Source organism: Staurois parvus, unplaced genomic scaffold (genome assembly GCF_062004578.1).
Source record: "Staurois parvus isolate SC_StPar_1 unplaced genomic scaffold, SC_StPar_1.0 ptg001938l, whole genome shotgun sequence".
Classification (NCBI taxonomy): domain Eukaryota; kingdom Metazoa; phylum Chordata; class Amphibia; order Anura; family Ranidae; genus Staurois; species Staurois parvus.
This window is the reverse complement of record NW_028319734.1, coordinates 4,853-30,663: the sequence shown is the minus strand read 5'-3', so window position 1 is coordinate 30,663 and position 25,811 is coordinate 4,853. Positions and strand designations below refer to the sequence as shown.

The window sequence follows — 25,811 nt, the reverse complement described above, 5'->3', positions numbered from 1 at the left end:
CTGCTAAAATACCATTACATAGCAGCAAACAGATATTTGAAGCCGCTGGTGCCTCTGGAGTCCCACGGACATCAAGGTGTAGAGTCCTCCAGAGTCTTGCAACTGTGCATAAACCTTCTATTCGGCCACCACTAACCAAAGCTCACAAGCAGAAACGGCTGCATTGGGCAGAAAAATACATGAAGACTAAATTTCAAACAGTCCTGTTCACTGATGAGTGCCGTGCAACCCTGGATGGTCCAGATGGATAGAGTAGTGGATGGTTGGTGGACGGCCACCCTGATCCAACAAGGCTGCGACGTTAGCAAGGCGGTGGTGGAGTCATGTTTTGGGCCGGAATCATGGGAACAGAGCTGGTCAGCCCATTTAGGGTCCCCGAAGGTGTAAAGATGACCTCTGCAAAGTATGTGGAGTTTATGACTGACCACTTTCTTCCCTGGTACAGAAGGAAGAACTATGCTTTCCATAATAAAATCATCTTCATGCATGACAATGCACCATCTCATGCTGCAAAGAATACCTCTGCATCAATGGCTGCTATGGGGATAAAAGGAGAGAAAGTCATGGTGTGGCCTCCATCCTCCCCTGACCTCAATCCTATTGAGAACCTTTGGAGCATCCTCAAGCAAAAGATCTATGAGGGTGGGAGGAAGTTTACATCCAAACAGCAGCTCTGGGAGACTATTCTGATATCTTGCAAACAAATTCAAGCAGAAACTGTCCAAAAACTCCCAAGTTCAATGGATGCCAGACTTGTGAAGCTGCTATCAAATAAGGGGTCCTATGTTACAATGTAACGTGACCGCTTCAAATGTTTACAAAGTTACAATGTTGTTAAAAGTTTGATTGAAATAGCTTTTGATTTCAGTAAATATGCTGCAAACACAACAAATGACAATTTTCAGTTCTTTACAACCTGTAAAGTGTTTTGAAAATTCCTGTGCGGAATAATTTGGAACAAAAATCCTGTTATCATTAGGAGGTTTGTTCAATAAAATGTGAATTGTACTCTTATAGTTGATAACATGAGAATTATGCCGACTGTTATTTACATCAATTATTGAGGGAAATGAGAAAAATATCATTTGCATAAAAATTTGGAACACGGTGTATGTGAGATAACAATAAGTGGTCTTGCCATGCAAGAACACTTAATAATAAATTTAATTAAATAATATAATGAAACCAAAAACACTGAAATGTGAAATAGAGTGCCAAGTTCGCACATCGCTGAGCAAAGTCACAGAATCGTTTTCAGTGTCTGATGAGGAGTTTCCCCCATGAATCATTCTGATTCTGGTTCTGATTTACGATCGCTGTTCTCTAGCCGGTCTAAAACCGCTTTTGACCTAAAGGGACGCTTTTTGGACGCCATGGACATTTCTCAGTTTCCAGGCAGAAAGGGCGGTAAAAATGCAGGCAGGGCACAGGACAAAGCACTTGGGACAAAATGTATGTGAAATGGTTTGATACAGTAATGTTTTACTATGTGATTTTAGTGAATGTCACTTTTTGTCATTTTCAAATTTCCCCCCGTTCTGTCCCCCCGTACGTCCCGACGTCGCAGGGAATGGAACCCAGAAGAGAGATGCCGGCATCCGCCGGAGGACATTGCCAGGGACACTGCAGGGGGGACATCGCGGGAGCTCAGGACAAGGTAAGTGATCGAGGGATCCCGGAGCAGCGCCGCATGGTAAGCCCGAGTGTAGGTTGGGGTTACCGCTTGTGGTACTGAAACTTTACCCCGAGCTACACTCAGGAATACTGCCAGGGGGGTTAACAAGCTGCATACATGCTGTCCAACCACTGAACAATATTTGTTCCTTTTCTTTCTCATAATCCATTTAATTTCTATCACAAGAAAAAACCTATCTTGCTTCTTTCTATTTGCTGCCTGTTCACATTGTGTGAGTATATATGTGTGTGTGTCTGTGTGTATTGTTCTGATGCTAGCTAGCTTAGTGAATGAGGTGAAGACCTGCTAATTTCCATCATCTAATCAAAAATGTTGTATTTATTTTCTCTGCGTATGATTGGGTACTCTTTGCAAAAATACATTTCCCCACATTCACTAATCTCTGAGGAAATTGCCCTCACAAAGTGCAACTTCCTATGCAAAGTGAACAACCTATTTGCCTTTAGTAAATCAACCGCTTTATCACAGTCAAGGAACAGGATACTGACCCTAGATGATGTACTGACACTAGACGATGCCTCAACAAAGTTGGTTCCATCCTTCTGGAGTAAAAAGCAAATAAAGGTTTTGTAAGATGCAGTACTGTGATCTATGGGAGAGGCAAAAAGTACTTGGAAGTGTATACTTGACACAAAAATATTTCCTACTAACTACACTTTAAGACATTTGAGACTCCACAGGATTGTTTCCATGTCAGCAAATTACTAATTAGCAAAACCATGATTCCCATGACAGTCCTGAAGCTGATATTTTTAAAGCCTATTCAGTAGTGGAAGCTCCCAAATTTCTACCCTCAGGGGTTCACTATAAAGGAAAGCTATTCAACAAGTTCAAGTTTAACAAATTCAGAGATTAAAGTTTATATCATTTTATGAAGATAACACCCAGAACAGACAGCCCATGGGTATATGCACTCACCAGCCACTTTATTAGATACACCTGTTCAATTGCTTGGTAACACAAATTGATAATCAGCCAATCACATGGCATCAATTCAATGCACTTAGGCATCTAGACGTGGTGAAGACGTCTTGCTGAAGTTCAAACCGAGCATCAGCATGGGGAAGAAAGGGGATTTAAGTGACTTTGAACGTGGCATAGTTGTTGGTGCCAGATGGGCTGGTCTGAATATTTCAAAAACTGATAATCTAATGGATTTTCATGCACAACCATCTCTAAGGTTTACAGGGAATGATCCGAAAAAGAGAAAATGTCCAGTGAGCTGCAGTTGGGTGGAGGAAAATGCCTTGTTGATGTCAGAGAATGGGCAGACTGGTTCAAGATGACAGAAAGGCAACAGTAACTCAATTGACTACTCATTACAACCAAGGTATGCAGAATGCCATCTCTGAATGCACAACATGTCTTACCTTGAAGCAGATGGGCTACAGCAGCAGAAGACAACACCATGTGCCACTCCTGTCAGCTAAGGACAGGAAACGGAGGCTACAATTAACACAGGCTCACCAAATTCGGACAATAGAAGAGTGGAAAAATGTTGCCGGGTCTGATGAGCCTCGATTTCAGATGGTAGGGTCAAAATTTGACATAAACAGTATGAAATCATGGATCCATCTTGCATTGTATCAATGGTTCATGGATGTGCAGCCGACAAATCTGCAGCCACTGCGTGACGCTATCATGTCAATATGGACCAAAATCTCTAAAGAATGTTTCCAACACCTTGTTGAATCTTTGCCACGAAGAATGGAGGCAGTTCTGAAGGCAAAAGGGAGTCAAACCCGGGACTAGCAAGGTGGACCTAATAAAGTGGCCGGAGATTGTATGCGTACAAAAGAGGGGAGGGAAGAAAATTTTCTAGGCACAGTCAATTTAAAGCAAAGCAGTAAAAATTGAAAATGTCAAATTTTCCGGAACTATGAATAAAGTTTTATATACATTTATGTTATTTTCTGAATGTAACAAGTAAAAAAGAAAAAACATAGAACACATTACACGTTCCCTTATAGCTACTGTACAACTTCTTCCCATTTGAACAATAATTGTTAACTCTACCAGTTGTGTTGGATATCTCTCCCTCTGGACATGAGACACACTCATAGCAACATTTGTGAATTGAAGATACCAATTTTTTTCTGCTGCCAAGTAAACAGGGTCTGGAGCATTGAGATACCGGAACCTGAAAAATATATTGATTTATTATTATTATTATTATTATTATTTACATAGGTCCATCCAACTCAATAAACTGTATGAAGGTTGAATATTGTAAATAATTTTTTATTTTAAAAAGTAAAAAGAACATTTTATTTCCACTTGTTTGGCCATATCTTGAGTATGTTGTCCAGTTCCGGTCACCCGTCCTCAGAATTGTCAGAACTGTTATAAGAGATCTATTTATATATATTTTATTATTTTAATTTTGGACTATATGAGTTTTCTAACTAAGATAGAGACATGGCCCTATTCATATTTTTTTTTTTTTCCCCAAAAAATTTTTTATTAGAAGAAAACAGGCATAACAATGCAAATACAGTTATGGATCCAAATGTGAACAAAACATAGCATGTCACCTCCCGTTGCACAGACGGGTCAAAGCATAAAAGGCAATACAGAATATACCAGTGTAAGCATTATGACAACATAATATTACAATCCAGTAAATGTACAGAGTATAGGCGAGAAGCAGGGAGATATATTGTCTTCTGACCTATAAGCAGGATTTTATATCAAGGGAGTATGAAGTGTGGAGTAGTGAGTAAGATCGCACAGGATGCAGCTTTATGCAGGCCATAGATGGGTCGAAAATCGGCCGATTTTTCAGCAGAAAATAAAATCGCCAGATTTTCGGATCGTTAGTGGGTTAATAGGTCGGTCGTTTTTCGGTATTGTGGCAGATTTTTTTTATCGGTAAAGTTGGAAAAAAACGGCCGATTTTGCCGATCGGCCGATTTTCGCGGCAATGATGGGCAAATCGGCCGATCTTTTTACCGATATAAAATCTGCGCATGAGCAGTGACCTGCAAGAGGAAGACGAAAAGAAGAAGAGGATGAAGAAGAGGATGAAGAAGAAGTGGATGAAGAAGAAGAGGATGAAGAAGAGGATGAAGAAGAAGAGGATGAAGAAGAAGAAGAAGAAGAGGATGAAGAAGAAGAAGAAGAAGGAGAGGATGAAGAAGAAGAGGATGAGGATGAGGATGAAGAAGAGGATGAAGAAGAAGAAGAGGATGAAGAAGAAGAAGAGGAAGAGGATGAAGAAGAAGAAGAAGAAGAGGATGATGAAGAAGAAGAGGATGAAGAAGAAGAAGAGGATGAAGAAGAAGAAGAATTCCAGTCCGGCAAAAAGTGTCCCTGCAGAGAGCTCCGCTATTTCTTTGACATTTATAGCGGCTGCAACATTGTATCTATTTGTTTCCGAATAAAAACATCTGTATCCGAAATGGATACAAATAGATACAATGTTACAGCTGCTATAAATGTCAAAGAACTGTCAAAGAAATAGCGGAGCTCTCTGTAGGGACACTTTTTGCCGGATGTAGACGGGATGAAAATCGGCAGGTTTTTTTTACCGTTCCTGGTAACATCGGCAGATTGAACGACTGATTTTTTGGTTTTTTAAAGAAAAATCGTCTGGTTTTCTCCCCATCTATGGCCTGCATTAGTTCTGTTTTGTGTGTCCATGAATTGGATACATGAGTTATATGGAGCATTGTGCACCTGTTTGAAGGTCAATGCTCTGAAAAATGATGATAGGAGTTGAAAACAGGTGTGAGCTAGAGATCAGATAGAGAAAGGGTGAGTTAGAAAAGGGTATATAATATAGAGTAGTGGTAAAGGTAAATACATAGAATAGAAAGGAAGGGGAGGGAGAGAAAGAGAGAGAGAGAGAGAGAGAGAGAGAGAGAGAGAGAGAGAGGGAGAGGGAGAGATAGAGAGAGATAGAGAGAGAGAATGAATAAATAAATAAAAATAAATAAATAAATATCAAAAAATAAATAAATAAAAGGGGGGGGGGGGGGTAGGTTTGGAGGATTTAAGGTAAGGTAAAACAGGGAAGTGGAGTGTATACTTGGGGATAAGTGGCTCACTTCATGTTAAATGAGCCACAATAGAATCATTAACATTTAACCGGATTTCAAACAGGTCAAGGGACAGTGCCAGCTTCAGTTTGCATATACCAAAAGGCTGAGACTGAACCAATTCAGTCTGTAAACAAGCTTGTTTACAGAACAAATTCTCTGGACAATGGAGTTTTGATAGCTACAGGGGCGGACTGACAACTCATGGGGCCCCCGGGCAATAGGGGATCATGGGGCCCCTGTGTCCTTGCCCACACTCAAACCACACCCAAAAAAGCCTATGAAAGGTACCAGGGGCATCTCATGGGGCCCCCTTCTGACCACGGGCCCTCGGGCAGTGCCCGAGTTCCCAAATGGTCAGTCCGCCCCTGGTTAGCTATACTAGAAATGTGTGGTTCATTTCATTCTGAATCGAAATTCAACCAAATTTTTCGTTATTCAGAAATTTGGATTATCCAATACAATAGTAATGAATTTGAAATAATGAAACAAAACGAAATTTGGACAAACTTTGAATTTGAATCAAATTCAACTCAAATTTGACTCAAATTCTAACTGAATTTGAAAACTAGAAGAATGGACTAGAACATAAAAGAATAGAATAGAATAGAAAATAAAAGAATAGAATATAAAAAATGGACTAGAATAGAATAGAAAAAATAGAATAAAAATAAAAGAATAGAATAGAAAAATCAATAGCATAGAATAAAATAAAAAGAATATAACTGTTTTCTGAAATTCTAATTTCAAATAAATTAAATTTTATTTCAAAGAGAATAGATAAGAAGAATAGAAACACATAAAAAAGAATAGCATAGAAAAGAATAGAACAGAATAAAATAGAAAGACTATAACTGTCTTTCAAAAATTGAAAATTGAATTTGAATAGAATGCATTAGAATAGAAAAGGAATGGAGCAGAATAAAATAGAAAGAATATAACTGTCTTCCGAAATTTTCATTTCAAATAGAATACATTAAAGTAAATAAATACAATAAATAGACTAGAATAGAAAAAAACAATAGAGTAGAATAGACAGACTTTAACCGTCTTCTGAAAGTAGGAATTTTGAATAGAATACATTTGAATAGATTAGAAAAGAATAGACAAGAATAGAATAGAAAGGAATAGAAAATCTGAGAATAGTTTTGGTCCACACGCCTGTCAGATTAGGACCTTTGGCTGTGTCTGTACAGTTGCTGTGTCCCCATAGCATAAAAGGCTGCCTGCAAACAGCTCCGGTCACATAAAAAAAGAATCTGGTTGGCATTTTACAGGCCACAGAACCCGTGTGAAGGAGCTCCAAGACCTCATTCACATACACGACTTTATTTATTACCTCAATACGGTTTTATCTTCTAGATTTTGAAAGTTATGCTGTGTTTGTGTCACTATTGATTTAATGCAGATAAATATATATAAATCAAGATCTGAAATCACTCTTTAGCCATTTGGAGTATCTTGGCCGAGGTTTTACTTCAGCGGGAACGCAGTTCCGGCACCTCCAGCACTGAATGTACGTAATGGCAAGAGATGCTAGGGTGTGCTGAAGGGTCTATTGATGCTGGTTGCTGGGGATCTATTGCTGCTGGGGAGGAGGGAATCTATTTTTTCAGGGGGTCTATTGTGCTGGGGAGGTCTACTGATGCTGATGGGGGATCTAGTGTTGCTGGGGTGGGTCTCATGTTGCTGGGGGGTAAATTGTAACTTTTGATTGAGAAATCTAATATTGCTGCTGGGGATCAATTGTTGTCCGGGGTCTATTGTAGATTGGGACTCTATTGTTGGGGAGATCTGTTGTTGCTGGGGGTATATTGTTGCTGGGGGGTCTATGTTGCTTGAGGTCTGCTTTTGCTGGGGGGTCTACTGTTGCTGTATGGATCTTTTGTTGCTGGGGGATCTACTATTGTTGGAGGGATCTGTTGTTGCTGGAGGGTTTATTGTTGCTGGGGGTCTATTGTTGCTGGGGAGGGGAATCTATTTTGCAGGGGGGTCTATTGTGCTGGGGAGGTCTACTGATGTTGATGGGGGATCAGTTGTTGCTGGGTGTGGTTCTTATGTTGCTGCGGAGTAAATTGTATCTACTGTACTTTTGATTGAGGAATCTAATATTGCTGACTTCTGAGGATCAATTGTTGCTGTGGTCTGTTGTTGATGGGGAGTCTATTGTTGCTAGGGGGTCTATTGTTGCTGGGGGTCTATTGTTGCTGTGGGATCTATTGTTGATGGGGTCTATTGTTGATGGGGTCTCAAGGGTCTTTTGTTGCTAGGTGTTTCTACTGTTGCTGGAGGTTCTATTGTTGCTGGAGGGGCCTATTGTTGCTGGGGGATCTAATGTTGTTGGAGGGGTCTATTGTTGCTGAAGGGGTCCTATTATTGCTTAGGGGGTCTATTGTTGCTGGCTGCAGAGGATCTATTTTACTGCTTTTCTTGTTTTCATAAGAAAACTCCAAAAAAATGGAGTTCATTATTGTCTGGGGGGGGGGGGGGTCAACGTTTGCAGTGAGGCACACAAACTTCAAGCAGTGGGGAGTTCAGTAGAAGTATCTGAAGGTTCAGTAGTACTATCTGTAGGTTCAGTAGGGGTGGGGGGTTCAGTAGTAGTATCTGGAGGTTCAGTAGGGGTGGGGGGTTCAGTAGTACTATCTGTAGGTTCAGTAGGGGTGGGGGGTTCAGTAGTACTATCTGTAGGTTGAGTAGGGGTGGGGGGTCCAGTAGTAGTATCTGGAGGTTCAATAGGGGTGGGGGGTTCAGTAATACTATCTGGAGGTTCAGAAGGGGTGGGGGGTTCAGTAGTAGTATCTGGAGGTTCAGTAGGGGTGGGGGGTTCAGTAGTAGTATCTGGAGATTCAGTAGGGGTGGGGGGTTCAGTAGTAGTATCTGGAGGTTCAGAAGGGGTGGGGGGTTCAGTAGTAGTATCTGGAGGTTCAGTAGGGGTGGGGAGTTCAGTAGTAGTATCTGGAGGTTCAGTAGGGGTGGGGAGTTCAGTAGTAGTATCTGGAGGTTCAGTAGGGGTGGGGGGTTCAGTAGCAGTATCTGGAGGTTCAGTATGGGTGGGGGGGTTCAGTAGTAGTATCTGGGGGTTCAGTAGGGTTGGGGGAACAGTAGTACTATCTGGAGGTTCAGTAGGGGTGGGGGGTTCAGTAGTAGTATCTGCAGGTTCAGTAGAGGTGGGGAGTTCAGTAGTAGTATCTGGAGGTTCAGTAGGGGTGGGGAGTTCAGTAGGGGTGGGGAGTTCAGTAGTAGTATCTGGAGGTTCAGTAGGGGTGGGGAGTTCAGTAGTAGCATCTGCAGGTTCAGTAGGGGTGGGGAGTTCAGTAGGAGTATCTGGAGGTTCAGTAGGGGTGGGGAGTTCAGTAGTAGTATCTGGAGGTTCAGTAGGGGTGGGGAGTTCAGTAGTAGTATCTGGAGGTTCAGTAGGGGTGGGGAGTTCAGTAGTAGTATCTGGAGGTTCAGTAGGGGTGGGGAGTTCAGTAGTAGTATCTGGAGGTTCAGTAGGGATGGGGAGTTCAGTAGTAGTTTCTGCAGGTTCAGAAGGGGTGGGGGGTTCAGTAGTAGTATCTGGAGGTTCAGTAGGGGTGGGGGGTTCAATAGTAGCATCTGGAGGTTCAGTAGGGGTGGGGAGTTCAGTAATAGCTTCTGGAGGTTTAGTAGGGTTGGGGGGTTCAGTAGTACTATCTGGAGGTTCAGTAGGGGTGGGGGGTTCAGCAGTAGTATCTGCAGGTTCAGTAGGGGTGGGGAGTTCAGTAGTAGTATCTGGAGGTTCAGTAGGGGTGGGGAGTTCAGTAGTAGTATCTGGAGGTTCAGTAGGGGTGGGGAGTTCAGTAGTAGTATCTGGAGGTTCAGTAGGGATGGGGAGTTCAGTAGTAGTATCTGCAGGTTCAGTAGGGGTGGGGGGTTCAGTAGTATGTATCTGGAGATTCAATAGGGGTGGGGGGTTAGTAGTAGTATCTGCAGGTTCAGTAAGGGTGGGGGGTTCAGTAGTAGTATCTGCAGGTTCAGTAGGGGTGGGGAGTTCAGTAGTAGTATCTGGAGGTTTAGTAGGGTGGGGGGTTCAGTAGTAGTATCTGGAGGTTCAGTAGGGGTGGGGGGTTCAGTAGTAGTATCTGCAGGTTCACTAGGGGTGGGGAGTTCAATAGTAGTATCTGCAGGTTCAGTAGGGGTGGGGGGTTCAGTAGTAGTATCTGCAGGTTCAGTAGGGATGGGGAGTTCAGTAGTAGTATCTGGAGGTTCAGTAGAGGTGGGGGGTGCAGTAATAGTATCTGGAGGTTCAGTAGGGGTGGGGGGTTCAGTAGAAGTATCTGGAGGTCCAGTAAGGGTGGGGGGTTCAGTAGTAGTATCTGGAGGTTCAGTAGGGGTGGGGAGTTCAGTAGTAGTATCTGGAGGTTCAGTAGGGGTGGGGGGTTCAGTAATAGTATCTGGAGGTTCAGTAGGGGTGGCGAGTTCAGTAGTAGTATCTGGAGGTTCAGTAGGGGTGGAGGGTACAGTAGTAGTAACTGGAGGTTCAGTAGGGGTGGGGGCTTCAGTAGTAGTATCTGCAGGTTCAGTAGAGGTGGGGAGTTCAGTGGTAGTATCTGGAGGTTCAGTAGGGGTGGGGACTTCAATAGAAGTATCTGCAGGTTCAGTAGGGGTGGGGGGTTCAGTAGTAGTATCTGGAGGTTCAGTAGGGGTGGGGGGTTCAGTAGTAGTATCTGCAGGTTCAGTAGGGGTGGGGGGTTCAGTAGTAGTATCTGCAGGTTTAGTAGGGTGGGGGGTTCAGTAGTAGTATCTGGAGGTTCAGTAGGGGTGGGGGGTTCAGTAGTAGTATCTGCAGGTTCAGTAGGGGTGGGGAGTTCAGTAGTAGTATCTGCAGGTTAAGTAGGGGTGGGGGGTTCAGTAGTAGTATCTGCAGGTTCAGTAGGGGTGGGGAGTTCAGTAGTAGTATCTGGAGGTTCAGTAGGGGTGGGGGTTCAGTAGAAGTATCTGGAGGTTCAGTAGGGGTGGGGAGTTCAGTAATAGTATCTGGAGGTTCAGTAGGGCTGGGGGGTTCAGTAATAGTATCTGGAGGTTCAGTAGGGGTGGGGAGTTCAGTAGTAGTATCTGGAGGTTCAGTAGGGGTGGAGGGTACAGTAGTAGTATCTGGAGGTTCAGTAGGGGTGGGGGCTTCAGTAGTAGTATCTGCAGGTTCAGTAGGGGTGGGGAGTTAAGTAGTAGTATCTGCAGGTTCAGTAGGGGTGGGGGGTTCAGTAGTAGTATCTGCAGGTTCAGTAGGGGTGGGGAGTTCAGTAGTAGTATCTGGAGGTTCAGTAGAGGTGGGGGGTACAGTAATAGTATCTGGAGGTTCAGTAGGGGTGGGGGGTTCAGTAGAAGTATCTGGAGGTTCAGTAGGGGTGGGGAGTTCAGTAGTAGTATCTGGAGGTTCAGTAGGGGTGGGGAGTTCAGTAATAGTATCTGGAGTTTCAGTAGGGGTGGGGGGTTCAGTAATAGTATCTGGAGGTTCAGTAGGGGTGGCGAGTTCAGTAGTAGTATCTGGAGGTTCAGTAGGGGTGGAGGGTACAGTAGTAGTATCTGGAGGTTCAGTAGGGGTGGGGGCTTCAGTAGTAGTATCTGCAGGTTCAGTAGGGGTGGGGAGTTCAGTAGTAGTATCTGGAGGTTCAGTAGGGGTGAGGACTTCAATAGAAGTATCTGCAGGTTCAGTAGGGGTGGGGGGTTCAGTAGTAGTATCTGGAGGTTCAGTAGGGGTGGGGGGTTCAGTAGTAGTATCTGCAGGTTCAGTAGGGGTGGGGGGTTCAGTAGTAGTATCTGCAGGTTCAGTAGGGGTGGGGGGTTCAGTAGTAGTATCTGCAGGTTCAGTAGGGACGGGGGGTTCAGTAGTAGTATCTGCAGGTTCAGTAGGGGTGGGGAGTTCAGTAGTAGTATCTGCAGGTTTAGTAGGGTGGGGGGTTCAGTAGTAGTGTCTGGAGGTTCAGTAAGGGTGGGGGGTTCAGTAGTAGTATCTGCAGGTTCACTAGGGGTGGGGAGTTCAGTAGTAGTATCTGCAGGTTAAGTAGGGCTGGGGGGTTCAGTAATAGTATCTGGAGGTTCAGTAGGGGTGGCGAGTTCAGTAGTAGTATCTGGAGGTTCAGTAGGGGTGGCGGGTACAGTAGTAGTATCTGGAGGTTCAGTAGGGGTGGGGGCTTCAGTAGTAGTATCTGCAGGTTCAGTAGGGGTGGGGAGTTCAGTAGTAGTATCTGGAGGTTCAGTAGGGGTGGGGACTTCAATAGAAGTATCTGCAGGTTCAGTAGGGGTGGGGGGTTCAGTAGTAGTATCTGGAGGTTCAGTAGGGGTGGGGGGTTCAGTAGAAGTATCTGCAGGTTCAGTAGGGGTGGGGGGTACAGTAGTAGTATCTGGAAGTTCAGTAGGGGTGGGGAGTTCATTAGTAGTATCTGGGGGTTCAGTAGGGGTGGGGGGTTCAGTAGTAGTATCTGGAGGTTCAGTAGGGGTGGGGGGTTCAGTAGTAGTATCTGCAGGTTCAGTAGGGGTGGGGGGTTCAGTAGTAGTATCTGCAGGTTCAGTAGGGGTGGGGAGTTCAGTAGTAGTATCTGGAGGTTTAGTAGGGTGGGGGGTTCAGTAGTAGTATCTGGAGGTTCAGTAGGGGTGGGGGGTTCAGTAGTAGTATCTGCAGGTTCTCTAGGGGTGGGGAGTTCAGTAGTAGTATCTGCAGGTTCAGTAGGGGTGGGGGGTTCAGTAGTAGTATCTGCAGGTTCAGTAGGGGTGGGGAGTTCAGTAGTAGTATCTGGAGGTTCAGTAGGGGTGGGGGGTTCAGTAATAGTATCTGGAGTTTCAGTAGGGGTGGCGAGTTCAGTAGTAGTATCTGGAGGTTCAGTAGGGGTGGGGAGTTCAGTAGTAGTATCTGCAGGTTCAGTAGGGGTGGGGACTTCAATAGAAGTATCTGCAGGTTCAGTAGGGGTGGGGGGTTCAGTAGTAGTATCTGGAGGTTCAGTAGGGGTGGGGGGTTCAGTAGTAGTATCTGCAGGTTCAGTAGGGGTGGGGGGTTCAGTAGTAGTATCTGCAGGTTCAGAAGGGGTGGGGAGTTCAGTAGTAGTATCTGGAGGTTTAGTAGGGTGGGGGGTTCAGTAGTAGCATCTGCAGGTTCAGTAGGGGTGGGGGGTTCAGTAGTAGTATCTGGAGGTTCAGTAGGGGTGGGGGGTTCAGTAGTAGTATCTGGAGGTTCAGTAGGGGTGGGGGGTTCAGTAGTAGTATCTGCAGGTTCACTAGGGGTGGGGAGTTCAGTAGTAGTATCTGGAGGTTAAGTAGGGGTGGGGGGTTCAGTATTAGTATCTGCAGGTTCAGTAGGGGTGGGGAGTTCAGTAGTAGTATCTGGAGGTTCAGTAGGGGTGGGGGGTTCAGTAGAAGTATCTGGAAGTCCAGTAGGGGTGGGGGGTTCAGTTGTAGTATCTGGAGGTTCAGTAGGGGTGGGGAGTTCAGTAGTAGTATCTGGAGGTTCAGTAGGGGTGGGGAGTTCAGTAATAGTATCTGGAGTTTCAGTAGGGCTGGGGGGTTCAGTAATAGTATCTGGAGGTTCAGTAGGGGTGGCGAGTTCAGTAGTAGTATCTGGAGGTTCAGTAGGGGTGGAGGGTACAGTAGTAGTATCTGGAGGTTCAGTAGGGGTGGGGGCTTCAGTAGTAGTATCTGCAGGTTCAGTATGGGTGGGGAGTTCAGTAGTAGTATCTGGAGGTTCAGTAGGGGTGGGGACTTCAATAGAAGTATCTGCAGGTTCAGTAGGGGTGGGGGGTTCAGTAGTAGTATCTGGAGGTTCAGTAGGGGTGTGGACTTCAGTAGAAGTATCTGCAGGTTCAGTAGGGATGGGGGGTACAGTAGTAGTATCTGGAGGTTCAGTAGGGGTGGGGAGTTCATTAGTAGTATCTGGGGGTTCAGTAGGGGTGGGGGGTTCAGTAGTAGTATCTGGAGGTTCAGTAGGGGTGGGGGGTTCAGTAGTAGTATCTGCAGGTTCAGTAGGGGTCGGGGGTTCAGTAGTAGTATCTGCAGGTTCAGTAGGGGTGGGGAGTTCAGTAGTAGTATCTGGAGGTTTAGTAGGGTGGGGGGTTCAGTAGTTGTATCTGGAGGTTCAGTAGGGGTGGGGGGTTCAGTAGTAGTATCTGCAGGTTCTCTAGGGGTGGGGAGTTCAGTAGTAGTATCTGCAGGTTCAGTAGGGGTGGGGGGTTCAGTAGTAGTATCTGCAGGTTCAGTAGGGGTGGGGAGTTCAGTAGTAGTATCTGGAGGTTCAGTAGGGGTGGGGGGTTCAGTAGAAGTATCTGGAGGTCCAGTAGGGGTGGGGGGTTCAGTAGTAGTATCTGGAGGTTCAGTAGGGGTGGGGAGTTCAGTAGTAGTATCTGGAGGTTCAGTAGGGGTGGGGGGTTCAGTAGTAGTATCTGGAGGTTCAGTAGGGGTGGGGAGTTCAGTAGTAGTATCTGGAGGTTCAGTAGGGGTGGGGGGTTCAGTAGTAGTATCTGGAGGTTCAGTAGGGGTGGGGAGTTCAGTAATAGTATCTGGAGGTTCAGTAGGGGTGGCGAGTTCAGTAGTAGTATCTGGAGGTTCAGTAGGGGTGGGGACTTCAGTAGAAGTATCTGCAGGTTCAGTAGGGGTGGGGGGTACAGTAGTAGTATCTGGAGGTTCAGTAGGGGTGGGGACTTCAATAGAAGTATCTGCAGGTTCAGTAAGGGTGGGGGGTTCAGTAGTAGTATCTGGAGGTTCAGTAGGGGTGGGGACTTCAGTAGAAGTATCTGCAGGTTCAGTAGGGGTGGGGGGTACAGTAGTAGTATCTGGAGGTTCAGTAGGGGTGGGGAGTTCATTAGTAGTGTCTGGGAGTTCAGTAGGGGTGGGGGGTTCAGTAGTAGTATCTGGAGGTTCAGTAGGGATGGGGAGTTCAGTAATAGTATCTGGAGGTTCAGTAGGGTTGGGGGGGGGGTTCAGTAGTAGTATCTGGAGATTCAGTAGGGGTGGGGAGTTCAGTAATAGTATCTGGAGGTTTAGTAGGGGTCGGTGGTTCAGTAATAGTATCTGCAGGTTCAGTAGGGGTGGGAAGTTCAGTAGTAGTATCTGGAGGTTCAGTAGGGGTGGGGTTTCAGTAGTAGTATCTGTAGGTTCAGTAGGGGTGGGGAGTTCAGTAATAGTATCTGGAGGTTCAGTAGGGATGGGGAGTTCAGTAGTAGTATCTGGAGGTTCAGTAGGGGTGGGGGGTACAGTAGTAGTATCTGGAAGTTCAGTAGGGGTGGGGATTTCATTAGTAGTATCTGGGGGTTCAGGAGGGGTGGGGGGTTCAGTAGTAGTATCTGGAGGTTCAGTAGGGGTGGGGGGTTCAGTAGTAGTATCTGCAGGTTCAGTAGGGGTGGGGGGTTCAGTAGTAGTATCTGCAGGTTCAGTAGGGGTGGGGAGTTCAGTAGTAGTATCTGGAGGTTTAGTAGGGTGGGGGGTTCAGTAGTAGTATCTGGAGGTTCAGTAGGGGTGGGGGGTTCAGTAGTAGTATCTGCAGGTTCTCTAGGGGTGGGGAGTTCAGTAGTAGTATCTGCAGGTTCAGTAGGGGTGGGGGGTTCAGTAGTAGTGTCTGCAGGTTCAGTAGGGGTGGGGAGTTCAGTAGTAGTATCTGGAGGTTCAGTAGGGGTGGGGGGTTCAGTAATAGTATCTGGAGGTTCAGTAGGGGTGGCGAGTTCAGTAGTAGTATCTGGAGGTTCAGTAGGGGTGGGGAGTTCAGTAGTAGTATCTGCAGGTTCAGTAGGGGTGGGGACTTCAATAGAAGTATCTGCAGGTTCAGTAGGGGTGGGGGGTTCAGTAGTAGTATCTGGAGGTTCAGTAGGGGTGGGGGGTTCAGTAGTAGTATCTGCAGGTTCAGTAGGGGTGGGGGGTTCAGTAGTAGTATCTGCAGGTTCAGAAGGGGTGGGGAGTTCAGTAGTAGTATCTGGAGGTTTAGTAGGGTGGGGGGTTCAGTAGTAGCATCTGCAGGTTCAGTAGGGGTGGGGGGTTCAGTAGTAGTATCTGGAGGTTCAGTAGGGGTGGGGGGTTCAGTAGTAGTATCTGGAGGTTCAGTAGGGGTGGGGGGTTCAGTAGTAGTATCTGCAGGTTCACTAGGGGTGGGGAGTTCAGTAGTAGTATCTGGAGGTTAAGTAGGGGTGGGGGGTTCAGTAGTAGTATCTGCAGGTTCAGTAGGGGTGGGGAGTTCAGTAGTAGTATCTGGAGGTTCAGTAGGGGTGGGGGGTTCAGTAGAAGTATCTGGAAGTCCAGTAGGGGTGGGGGGTTCAGTTGTAGTATCTGGAGGTTCAGTAGGGGTGGGGAGTTCAGTAGTAGTATCTGGAGGTTCAGTAGGGGTGGGGAGTTCAGTAATAGTATCTGGAGTTTCAGTAGGGCTGGGGGGTTCAGTAATAGTATCTGGAGGTTCAGTAGGGGTGGCGAGTTCAGTAGTAGTATCTGGAGGTTCAGTAGGGGTGGAGGGTACAGTAGTAGTATCTGGAGGTTCAGTAGGGGTGGGGGCTTCAGTAGTAGTATCTGCAGGTTCAGTATGGGTGGGGAGTTCAGTAGTAGTATCTGGAGGTTCAGTAGGGGTGGGGACTTCAATAGAAGTATCTGCAGGTTCAGTAGGGGTGGGGGGTTCAGTAGTAGTATCTGGAGGTTCAGTAGGGGTGTGGACTTCAGTAGAAGTATCTGCAGGTTCAGTAGGGGTGGGGGGTACAGTAGTAGTATCTGGAGGTTCAGTAGGGGTGTGGAGTTCATTAGTAGTATCTGGGGGTTCAGTAGGGGTGGGGGGTTCAGTAGTAGTATCTGGAGGTTCAGTAGGGGTGGGGGGTTCAGTAGTAGTATCTGCAGGTTCAGTAGGGGTCGGGGGTTCAGTAGTAGTATCTGCAGGTTCAGTAGGGGTGGGGAGTTCAGTATAAGTATCTGGAGGTTTAGTAGGGTGGGGGGTTCAGTAGTTGTATCTGGAGGTTCAGTAGGGGTGGGGGGTTCAGTAGTAGTATCTGCAGGTTCTCTAGGGGTGGGGAGTTCAGTAGTAGTATCTGCAGGTTCAGTAGGGGTGGGGGGTTCAGTAGTAGTATCTGCAGGTTCAGTAGGGGTGGGGAGTTCAGTAGTAGTATCTGGAGGTTCAGTAGGGGTGGGGGGTTCAGTAGAAGTATCTGGAGGTCCAGTAGGGGTGGGGGGTTCAGTAGTAGTATCTGGAGGTTCAGTAGGGGTGGGGAGTTCAGTAGTAGTATCTGGAGGTTCAGTAGGGGTGGGGGGTTCAGTAGTAGTATCTGGAGGTTCAGTAGGGGTGGGGAGTTCAGTAGTAGTATCTGGAGGTTCAGTAGGGGTGGGGGGTTCAGTAGTAGTATCTGGAGGTTCAGTAGGGGTGGGGAGTTCAGTAATAGTATCTGGAGGTTCAGTAGGGGTGGCGAGTTCAGTAGTAGTATCTGGAGGTTCAGTAGGGGTGGAGGGTACAGTAGTAGTATCTGGAGGTTCAGTAGGGGTGGGGGCTTCAGTAGTAGTATCTGCAGGTTCAGTATGGGTGGGGAGTTCAGTAGTAGTATCTGGAGGTTCAGTAGGGGTGGGGACTTCAATAGAAGTATCTGCAGGTTCAGTAGGGGTGGGGGGTTCAGTAGTAGTATCTGGAGGTTCAGTAGGGGTGTGGACTTCAGTAGAAGTATCTGCAGGTTCAGTAGGGGTGGGGGGTACAGTAGTAGTATCTGGAGGTTCAGTAGGGGTGGGGAGTTCATTAGTAGTATCTGGGGGTTCAGTAGGGGTGGGGGGTTCAGTAGTAGTATCTGGAGGTTCAGTAGGGGTGGGGGGTTCAGTAGTAGTATCTGCAGGTTCAGTAGGGGTCGGGGGTTCAGTAGTAGTATCTGCAGGTTCAGTAGGGGTGGGGAGTTCAGTAGTAGTATCTGGAGGTTTAGTAGGGTGGGGGGTTCAGTAGTTGTATCTGGAGGTTCAGTAGGGGTGGGGGGTTCAGTAGTAGTATCTGCAGGTTCTCTAGGGGTGGGGAGTTCAGTAGTAGTATCTGCAGGTTCAGTAGGGGTGGGGGGTTCAGTAGTAGTATCTGCAGGTTCAGTAGGGGTGGGGAGTTCAGTAGTAGTATCTGGAGGTTCAGTAGGGGTGGGGGGTTCAGTAGAAGTATCTGGAGGTCCAGTAGGGGTGGGGGGTTCAGTAGTAGTATCTGGAGGTTCAGTAGGGGTGGGGAGTTCAGTAGTAGTATCTGGAGGTTCAGTAGGGGTGGGGGGTTCAGTAGTAGTATCTGGAGGTTCAGTAGGGGTGGGGAGTTCAGTAGTAGTATCTGGAGGTTCAGTAGGGGTGGGGGGTTCAGTAGTAGTATCTGGAGGTTCAGTAGGGGTGGGGAGTTCAGTAATAGTATCTGGAGGTTCAGTAGGGGTGGCGAGTTCAGTAGTAGTATCTGGAGGTTCAGTAGGGGTGGGGACTTCAGTAGAAGTATCTGCAGGTTCAGTAGGGGTGGGGGGTACAGTAGTAGTATCTGGAGGTTCAGTAGGGGTGGGGACTTCAGTAGAAGTATCTGCAGGTTCAGTAGGGGTGGGGGGTTCAGTAGTAGTATCTGGAGGTTCAGTAGGGGTGGGGACTTCAGTAGAAGTATCTGCAGGTTCAGTAGGGGTGGGGGGTACAGTAGTAGTATCTGGAGGTTCAGTAGGGGTGGGGAGTTCATTAGTAGTGTCTGGGAGTTCAGTAGGGGTGGGGGGTTCAGTAGTAGTATCTGGAGGTTCAGTAGGGATGGGGAGTTCAGTAATAGTATCTGGAGGTTCAGTAGGGTTGGGGGGGGGTTCAGTAGTAGTATCTGGAGATTCAGTAGGGGTGGGGAGTTCAGTAATAGTATCTGGAGGTTTAGTAGGGGTCGGTGGTTCAGTAATAGTATCTGCAGGTTCAGTAGGGGTGGGAAGTTCAGTAGTAGTATCTGGAGGTTCAGTAGGGGTGGGGTTTCAGTAGTAGTATCTGTAGGTTCAGTAGGGGTGGGGAGTTCAGTAGTAGTATCTGGAGGTTCAGTAGGGGTGGGGGGTTCAGTAATAGTATCTGGAGGTGCAGTAGGGGTGGAGAGTTCAGTAGTAGTATCTGGAGGTTCAGTAGGGGTTGGCGAGTTCAGAAGAAGTATCTGCAGGTTCAGTAGGGGTGGTGGGTTCAGTAGTAGTATCTGGAGGCTCAGTAGGGGTGGGGGGTTCAGTAATAGTATCTGGAGGTTCAGTAGTGGTGGGGGGTTCAGTAATAGTATCTGGAGGTTCAGTAGGGGTGGGGAGTTCAATAGGGGTGGGGGGTTCAGTAGTAGTATCTGAAGGTTCAGTAGGGGTGGGGGGTTCAGTAGTAGTATCTGGAGGTTCAGTAGGGGTGGGGGGTTCAGTAGTAGTATCTGGAGGTTCAGTAGGGGTGGGGGGTTCAGTAGTAGTATCTGGAGGTTCAGTAGGGGTGTGGGGTTCAGTAATAGTATCTGGAGGTTCAGTAAGGGTGGGGGGTTCAGTAGTAGTATCTGGAGGTTCAGTAAGGGTGGGGGGTTCAGTAGTAGTATCTGGAGGTTCAGTAGGGGTGGGGGGTTCAGTAATAGTATCTGGAGGTTCAGTAGGCGTGTGGGGTTCAGTAATAGTATCTGGAGGTTCAGTAGGGGTGGGGGGTTCAGTAGTAGTATCTGCAGGTCCAGTAGGGATGGGGGGTTCAGTAATAGTATCTGGAGGTTCAGTAGGCGTGTGGGGTTCAGTAGTAGTATCTGCAGGTTCAGTAGGGGTGGGGGGTTCAGTAATAGTATCTGGAGGTCCAGTAGGGGTGGGGGGTTCAGTAATAGTATCTGGAGGTCCAGTAGGGGCTGGGAATTAAGTACTCGTAGCTGCTCCCATTCATGTGGATTATATTCAGTGGCTGTGATCATGCCATGTGATGTTAAAATATAAAAAGTAACAATAAATACCCCAGAAAATGAGAAAACAGATGATAACATTTTTGTCCCCTTCCTTTTTTTTCTCCATCATTTTCCATTGTATTTTGTGTCTATTCGTGGTCTCTGGACGACACGGAAACAGAAAAACGTGACTTGAACTTCTAACATTTGAACCATACTTGTGTAAATATCTTTTATTTTTCAAAATTGCTATTTGTTTTGTTTTTTTTTGTTTTTTTTCACATTTTCTAATACCTCTTCAAGACAACAAAATGCACCAAAAATAGAAAAGAAAAAAAGAAAGAACACTTTATTATTATTTTTTTCGGGAACATTTTTAACACTTGAGCATTGCATTCCGCTGTGCTACACTGTTAGGGCCGGTTCACACTATAGAAACCCAGTCCAGATGTGTTCCTGGTGCGTTTTTGCCTGCGCGTTTTTGGCACATTTTTGATGTATTCCAGGGTTTTTTATGCATTACAGTTCATTTTTCTCCCTCGCTTTTTCTTCAAATTAAATAGGGACAAGTGTATTTCAGTGCGTTTTTGGTGCGTTTTGGTGCGCTCCTGTATGTAGTGATGCGTTTTGGAAGTGTTTTACTGCGTTCCACTACAGTTCTGTGCAGAAAAAATGCAGCCTGTTCTACTTTGTTTTTCTGCATCCGGAACGCACTGGAACTGCAAGCACTGATGTCAACTATGACATTGAAAACCGTATCACCTACTTCCTGTGCATTTTGAATGTAGAAAAAAAAAACTGAAACGCATGGAGTGTGAAGTGGCCCTTGAGAGGTTATTTTAGGGCAGTATCAAAATGAACTCTAGTGGCCCTGCCTGGATTCATCATTGAGGTCAATTATATACCGTTCATTCATTAACCACTTCAACTCCGAAAGGTTTTATCCCCCTCATGATCAGGACTTTTTTTGCTATTTGGCACTGCGCTGTTTTAACTGGCAATTGGGCGGTCATGCAACGTTGTACCCAAATGAAATTTATATTATTATTTTTTTTTTACACAAATAGAGCTTTCGTTTGGTGGTATTTATTTATTTATTTATTTTTTTCTTTCTATTACTATTATTATTATTATTATTATATACTGCCAATATTTTTTATTTTCTGCTATAAAACATATCCAATAAAAAAATAATAAAATCAAATTTCTTCATAAATTTAAACCAAAATGTATTCTGCTCCATGTCTTTGGTAAAAAAAAGTGTAAATGAATTGGTTTGTGTGAAAGATATAGGGGGTTACTTACTATAAATGAAATGTGCAAAATCTGGGTCAGCTCTGCATAGAAACCAATCAGCTTCCAGGGTTGATTGCCAAAGCTTGACTGAACAAGCCGGAATTATTGTAGAAGCTGATTGGCTACCATGCACAGCTGCACCAGATTCTGAGTTTTGGTAAATCTACCCCATAATGTCTAAAAATGATGGTATATATATATATATATATATTGAATTCACACCGCTATGACGCAATACTGGTTAGTCCTCATGCACACGGGACATTTTTACAGCGGCTGTTTTTGGCTTTTGAGGTTTTTTTCTACAGCCAGTAAACCCCCCAGCATGTTATCCTATGTGTCCATACACACATAGACTGGAATCAACGTTTTTTGGCTGGGCTGTTTTTTGGCTGGAAAAAACCCAGGACTTGTGGATTTCTAGTGGAGTTTTTTAGCTGTAAAAGCGCTCTAAAGCTGAAAAACGCAGTAAACCGCATTTTTGGACTTATTTGTCCCTGCTTTTCAGGGAGAAAAAAATAGCTGCTCTCTGTACAGAGCCCTGTGTTGGTAACAAACACAGAGCTCTGTGCTGTGATTCACTAAGCCAACCTATGGGTCTCGGCCATAAATCGTTGACCAAGCATGCTGATCAACTGACACGCATGCGCCTTCTTCTCGGAAATGCTGGATCATATATATGTAAATGATCCAACACAGCTGAGCGGCCTGCCTGCAGTATAAATATTTGGGGCGGTCCGGAAGCGGTTACAAAGTATTGGGCTGTGTTTCATTAACCTCTTCTCCTCCGCCCTATAGCAGAAGTACTGCTACAGGGCGGCACAGCTGCGTAAAATCACGTATATATTCATGATTTACATCTCCAGGTAGGGGGTGCGTGCGCCGCCCTACCCGTGCTGCTATTGGTGGTTAGGGATGTCAATCACCGTGTCCCGGCCAGCGATTCCCGGCTGGCACTCAGCGATCATCGGGAAAGCTAACAGGAGAGAGACCAGTGTGTAAACAACACATATCTCTCTCCTGTCAGCATGGACATGCTGCTTTGTATCTCTCTGCACAGCGGAGAGATACAAAGCAGCATGTTTCCCAAGTACAACACACATCACACAATGTAAAACAGCACACAGTTATCCCTTTGGTCGCCCCACATGTTAACCCCTTCCTGCCCAGTGCCATTAGTACAGTATTGTGGCAGCACCCAAATATTGCAGAGTTCCCCTTTAAACTTTAACATTTCTAGCAGACTCTGTTTGCAAAAGCAAGGTCACCAGCTCACTTTCCCCCCTCCCTTATTTCCTGTGAAGTAATGTGTTCCAGTCTGTAGCTGGTATTCTTTTCTGTAGCTGGTATTCAAGGCTATATTTTGCATGGTTTAGAAAGCCTTTTGAATGTACAGAAAGTCAAAGAGGAAAAATATGCATTGCAACGTAATTGTTAATATGTATACCCTATGAGATGTTTTTCAAGCCACTTAGCTTTGCAGACATGAGTCTGGCTAGGTCCCAGGTGGCTAATAAAGCTTGTTTTCCTCAAGTTCATGTCCGGAGTTTACCTGGTATTCCCAAAGTTGCCGCTACAGTGTCAGTGCTTTTTATTAGCACTGATCACTGTATTGGTGTCACTGGGGATGTCATTGGCAGTTAGTCAGTCCCCCCCAGTGTCAGAATTCCACCGCAGTCCCGCTATAAGTCGCTGATCACCGCCATTACTAGTATAAAAAAAATGTAAACAAAAATTCCAGTATATATACCGCCATTTGTAGACGCTATAACTTTCACGTAAACCAATTAATTTACACGTATTGGGATTTTTTTTTTTAGCAAAGACACGGAGCAGAATACATTTTGGACTAAATTTATGAAGCAATTTGATTTTTTACATTTTGTTATTGGATATGTTTTATAGCAAAAAGTCAAAAATATTGTTTGTTTGTTTTTTTTCAAAATTGTCATTTTTTTTTAATAAAAAAACACACAGGTGATCAAATACCACCAAAAGAAAGCTCTGTTTGTCAGGAAAAGAAAATGTTACATGTATTGGGATTATTTTTTTTTAGCAAAGACATGGAGCAGAATACATTTTTGCCTAAATTTATGAAGCAATTTTATTTTTTTATCTTTTTATTGGATATGTTTTATAGCAAAACGTCAAAAATATTGGTTTTTTTTTCCAAATTTGTCGGTCTTTTTTTGTATATAGCACAAAAAATGAAAAATGCAATGGCGATCAAATACCACCAAAAGAAAGCTCCATTTGTGGGGAAAAAAGGACATAAATGTAATTTATGTACAGCGTTGCATGAGTGAGCGTCATTTAACAACTTGCCAACCGGTCCATGTATATAAACGGCTGGACGGGAGCAGTTCAGGGACAGGTAGCCGTACTTCCTGCTTGTGCAAACTCCCTGGGAGCGCACAGCACCGCGATCTGGTGCCTGCTGTGTCCTGAGGACACAGCGGAACACCGATCACTGTACAGGACCTCTGTGTGAGGTCCCGATCATGTGATCACTGATTGGTCAATTAGTGCTCACATGAAGAGTAGTAAGCAAGACTTCTGACATCATTGCTTACTACTTGTGAAATCTGTGAATGATCACAGACGTCACATGGTACAAGGCTATTCACAACAGACTTGTACCATGTGACAGCCACAGAGGAGAAATGATTGCTTTTACAGCCTTTATTGGTTTAATAGCAATCAGTGAAAAAAGGAAAAAAAAATCATCACCCCCACAAGTAGTACAGTGTCACTATGGTGACACTGTACTGCTAGGGTGACAGTATGTAAAAAAAAAAAAAAACCCATAAATAATAATATAAAGAAATATAATAGAAATGTAAACAAAAATTGGAAAAATTATAATTTTTTGTTATAAACTAATTTGGGTCATTTTTTTTTTACCAAAAAGATAACTGAATACATATTGCCCAAGATTTATGAAGAAAGATTATTTATTTACTAAATTTTATAAGACAAACACTTTTTTTCTACATCTTTGGACTTTTTCATTTATATAACAAAAAATAAAAATCCCAGCGGTGAATAAATACCACCAAAATAAAGCTTTATCTGTCTCAAAAAAATGCAAGAAAATTTCATATGGGTACAGTGTTGCATGACCGCGCAATTGTCATTGCCAGCACTGAAAGATGAAAATTGGCCTGGACAGGAAGGGGGTGAAAGTGTCTGGACTGGAAGGGGGTGAAAGTGTCCGCACAGGAAGGGGGTGAAAGTGTCCGGACAGGAAGGGGGGGAAAGTGTCCGGACAGGAAGGGGGGGAAAGTGTCCGGACTGGAAGGGGGGTGAAAGTGTCCGGACTGGGAGGGAGTGAAAGTATCCGGACAGGAAGGGGGTGAAAGTGTGCGGACTGGAAGGGGGGGAAAGTGTCTGGACAGGAAGGGGGGGAAAGTGTCCGGACTGGAAGGGGGTGAAAGTGTCCGGACTGGAAGGGGGTGAAAGTGTCCGGACTGGAAGGGGGGGAAAGTGTCCGGACAGGAAGGGGGGGAAAGTGTCCGGACTGGAAGGGGGGAAAGTGTCCGGACTGGAAGGGGGGGAAAGTGTCCGGACTGGAAGGGGGTGAAAGTGTCCGGACTGGAAGGGGGGGAAAGTGTCCGGACTGGAAGGGGGGAAAGTGTCCGGACTGGAAGGGGGGGAAAGTGTCCGGACTGGAAGGGGGGGAAAGTGTCCGGACTGGAAGGGGGGGAAAGTGTCCGGACTGGAAGGGGGTGAAAGTATCCAGACTGGAAGGGGGTGAAAGTGTCCGGACTGGAAGGGGGGGAAAGTGTCCGGACTGGAAGGGGGGAAAGTGTCCGGACTGGAAGGGGGGGTGAAAGTGTCCGGACTGGAAGGGGGTGAAAGTGTCCGGACTGGAAGGGGGGGAAAGTGTCCGGACTGGAAGGGGGTGAAAGTGTCCGGACTGGAAGGGGGGTGAAAGTGTCCGGACTGGAAGGGGGTGAAAGTGTCCGGACTGGAAGGGGGGAAAGTGTCCGGACTGGAAGGGGGTGAAAGTGTCCGGACTGGAAGGGGGGTGAAAGTGTCCGGACTGGAAGGGGGTGAAAGTGTCCGGACAGGAAGGGGGGGAAAGTGTCCGGACTGGAAGGGGAGTGAAAGTGTCCGGACTGGAAGTGGTTAAAATAACGCAGCGCCGTATCGCAAAAAAAGACTTTTGTCAGGAAGGGGGGGTGGGGTTGTGGTAAATCCTCTGGAGGGCAAAGTGGAAGTTCATTGAATCCCAAAGGCTTTCTCTTTATTATGAGTCTTGGTTTCTACGATGGTCCTACCCCATTGCTGAACGTCCATGTTATGGCATTGATGTCGATGTCTAATTTCCGATCCTCCGGAGCCCAGGGTGTGAAGTCCCCCACGTCCTTATAGACCATATTCAAGTCATCTTCGTGAACCCAATTTGTTATTTTGTACTTATGAACCAATTCTCCGTCTTCATTAAATAATGACACTGAATCATTTGAATCAAATGAATATTTAATCGCTTTGAAATGGTTATACAGCTAAAAAAAAAAAATACATAAAGTTCAGTTTTAATCGGGGAAAATACATTGGTCACAGGGAAAGAAACATTTATCTTGGAGGATTCAGTCATTCTCCACCCCTCCCCCCACCACAAGGTGTAAGATCCAGGGAGCCAAGATAATCCTTCCAGCTTCACTGAAAGGAAAGTCGGTGACTTTGTAGAAATACTCAGTAAACTCCATCAGATCTCCTCAGCCGGTGATGTCACCAGTAGTAAGTATCATTTTGTATGTAATAAGAGATCTCAGCATCCACACGTCTATCATTCATCCCAATTGTTTTTTCTGAATGATATGCTGTCAAGGTAAAATGCACCAGTCTAACCCCTCGCCTCCCGGCCACTGATGGGCCCTTCCTGCCCAGGCCAATGTTTCAGCTTTCAGCGCTGTCACACTTTGATTGACAATTGTGCAGTCATGCAACACTGTACACAAACTACATT

At 45.6% G+C, this 25,811-nt stretch overlaps 1 protein-coding gene across 1 annotated transcript in view; it reads right to left on the bottom strand.

Annotated features, from left to right (window-relative positions):
- The window catches only part of LOC149433195 (vomeronasal type-2 receptor 26-like), a gene marked incomplete at its 5' end in the record, with an annotated part of 38,813 nt that extends 13,466 nt beyond the window's left edge, over positions 1 to 25,347 (bottom strand). The window contains 2 exons of the mRNA XM_089664530.1: positions 3,713 to 3,836; positions 25,120 to 25,347. Coding sequence (XP_089520656.1) covers positions 3,713 to 3,836; positions 25,120 to 25,347 — 352 coding nt within the window. The remainder of the gene's footprint in view (positions 1 to 3,712; positions 3,837 to 25,119) is intronic.
- Between the last annotated feature and the right edge of the window lie 464 nt (positions 25,348 to 25,811).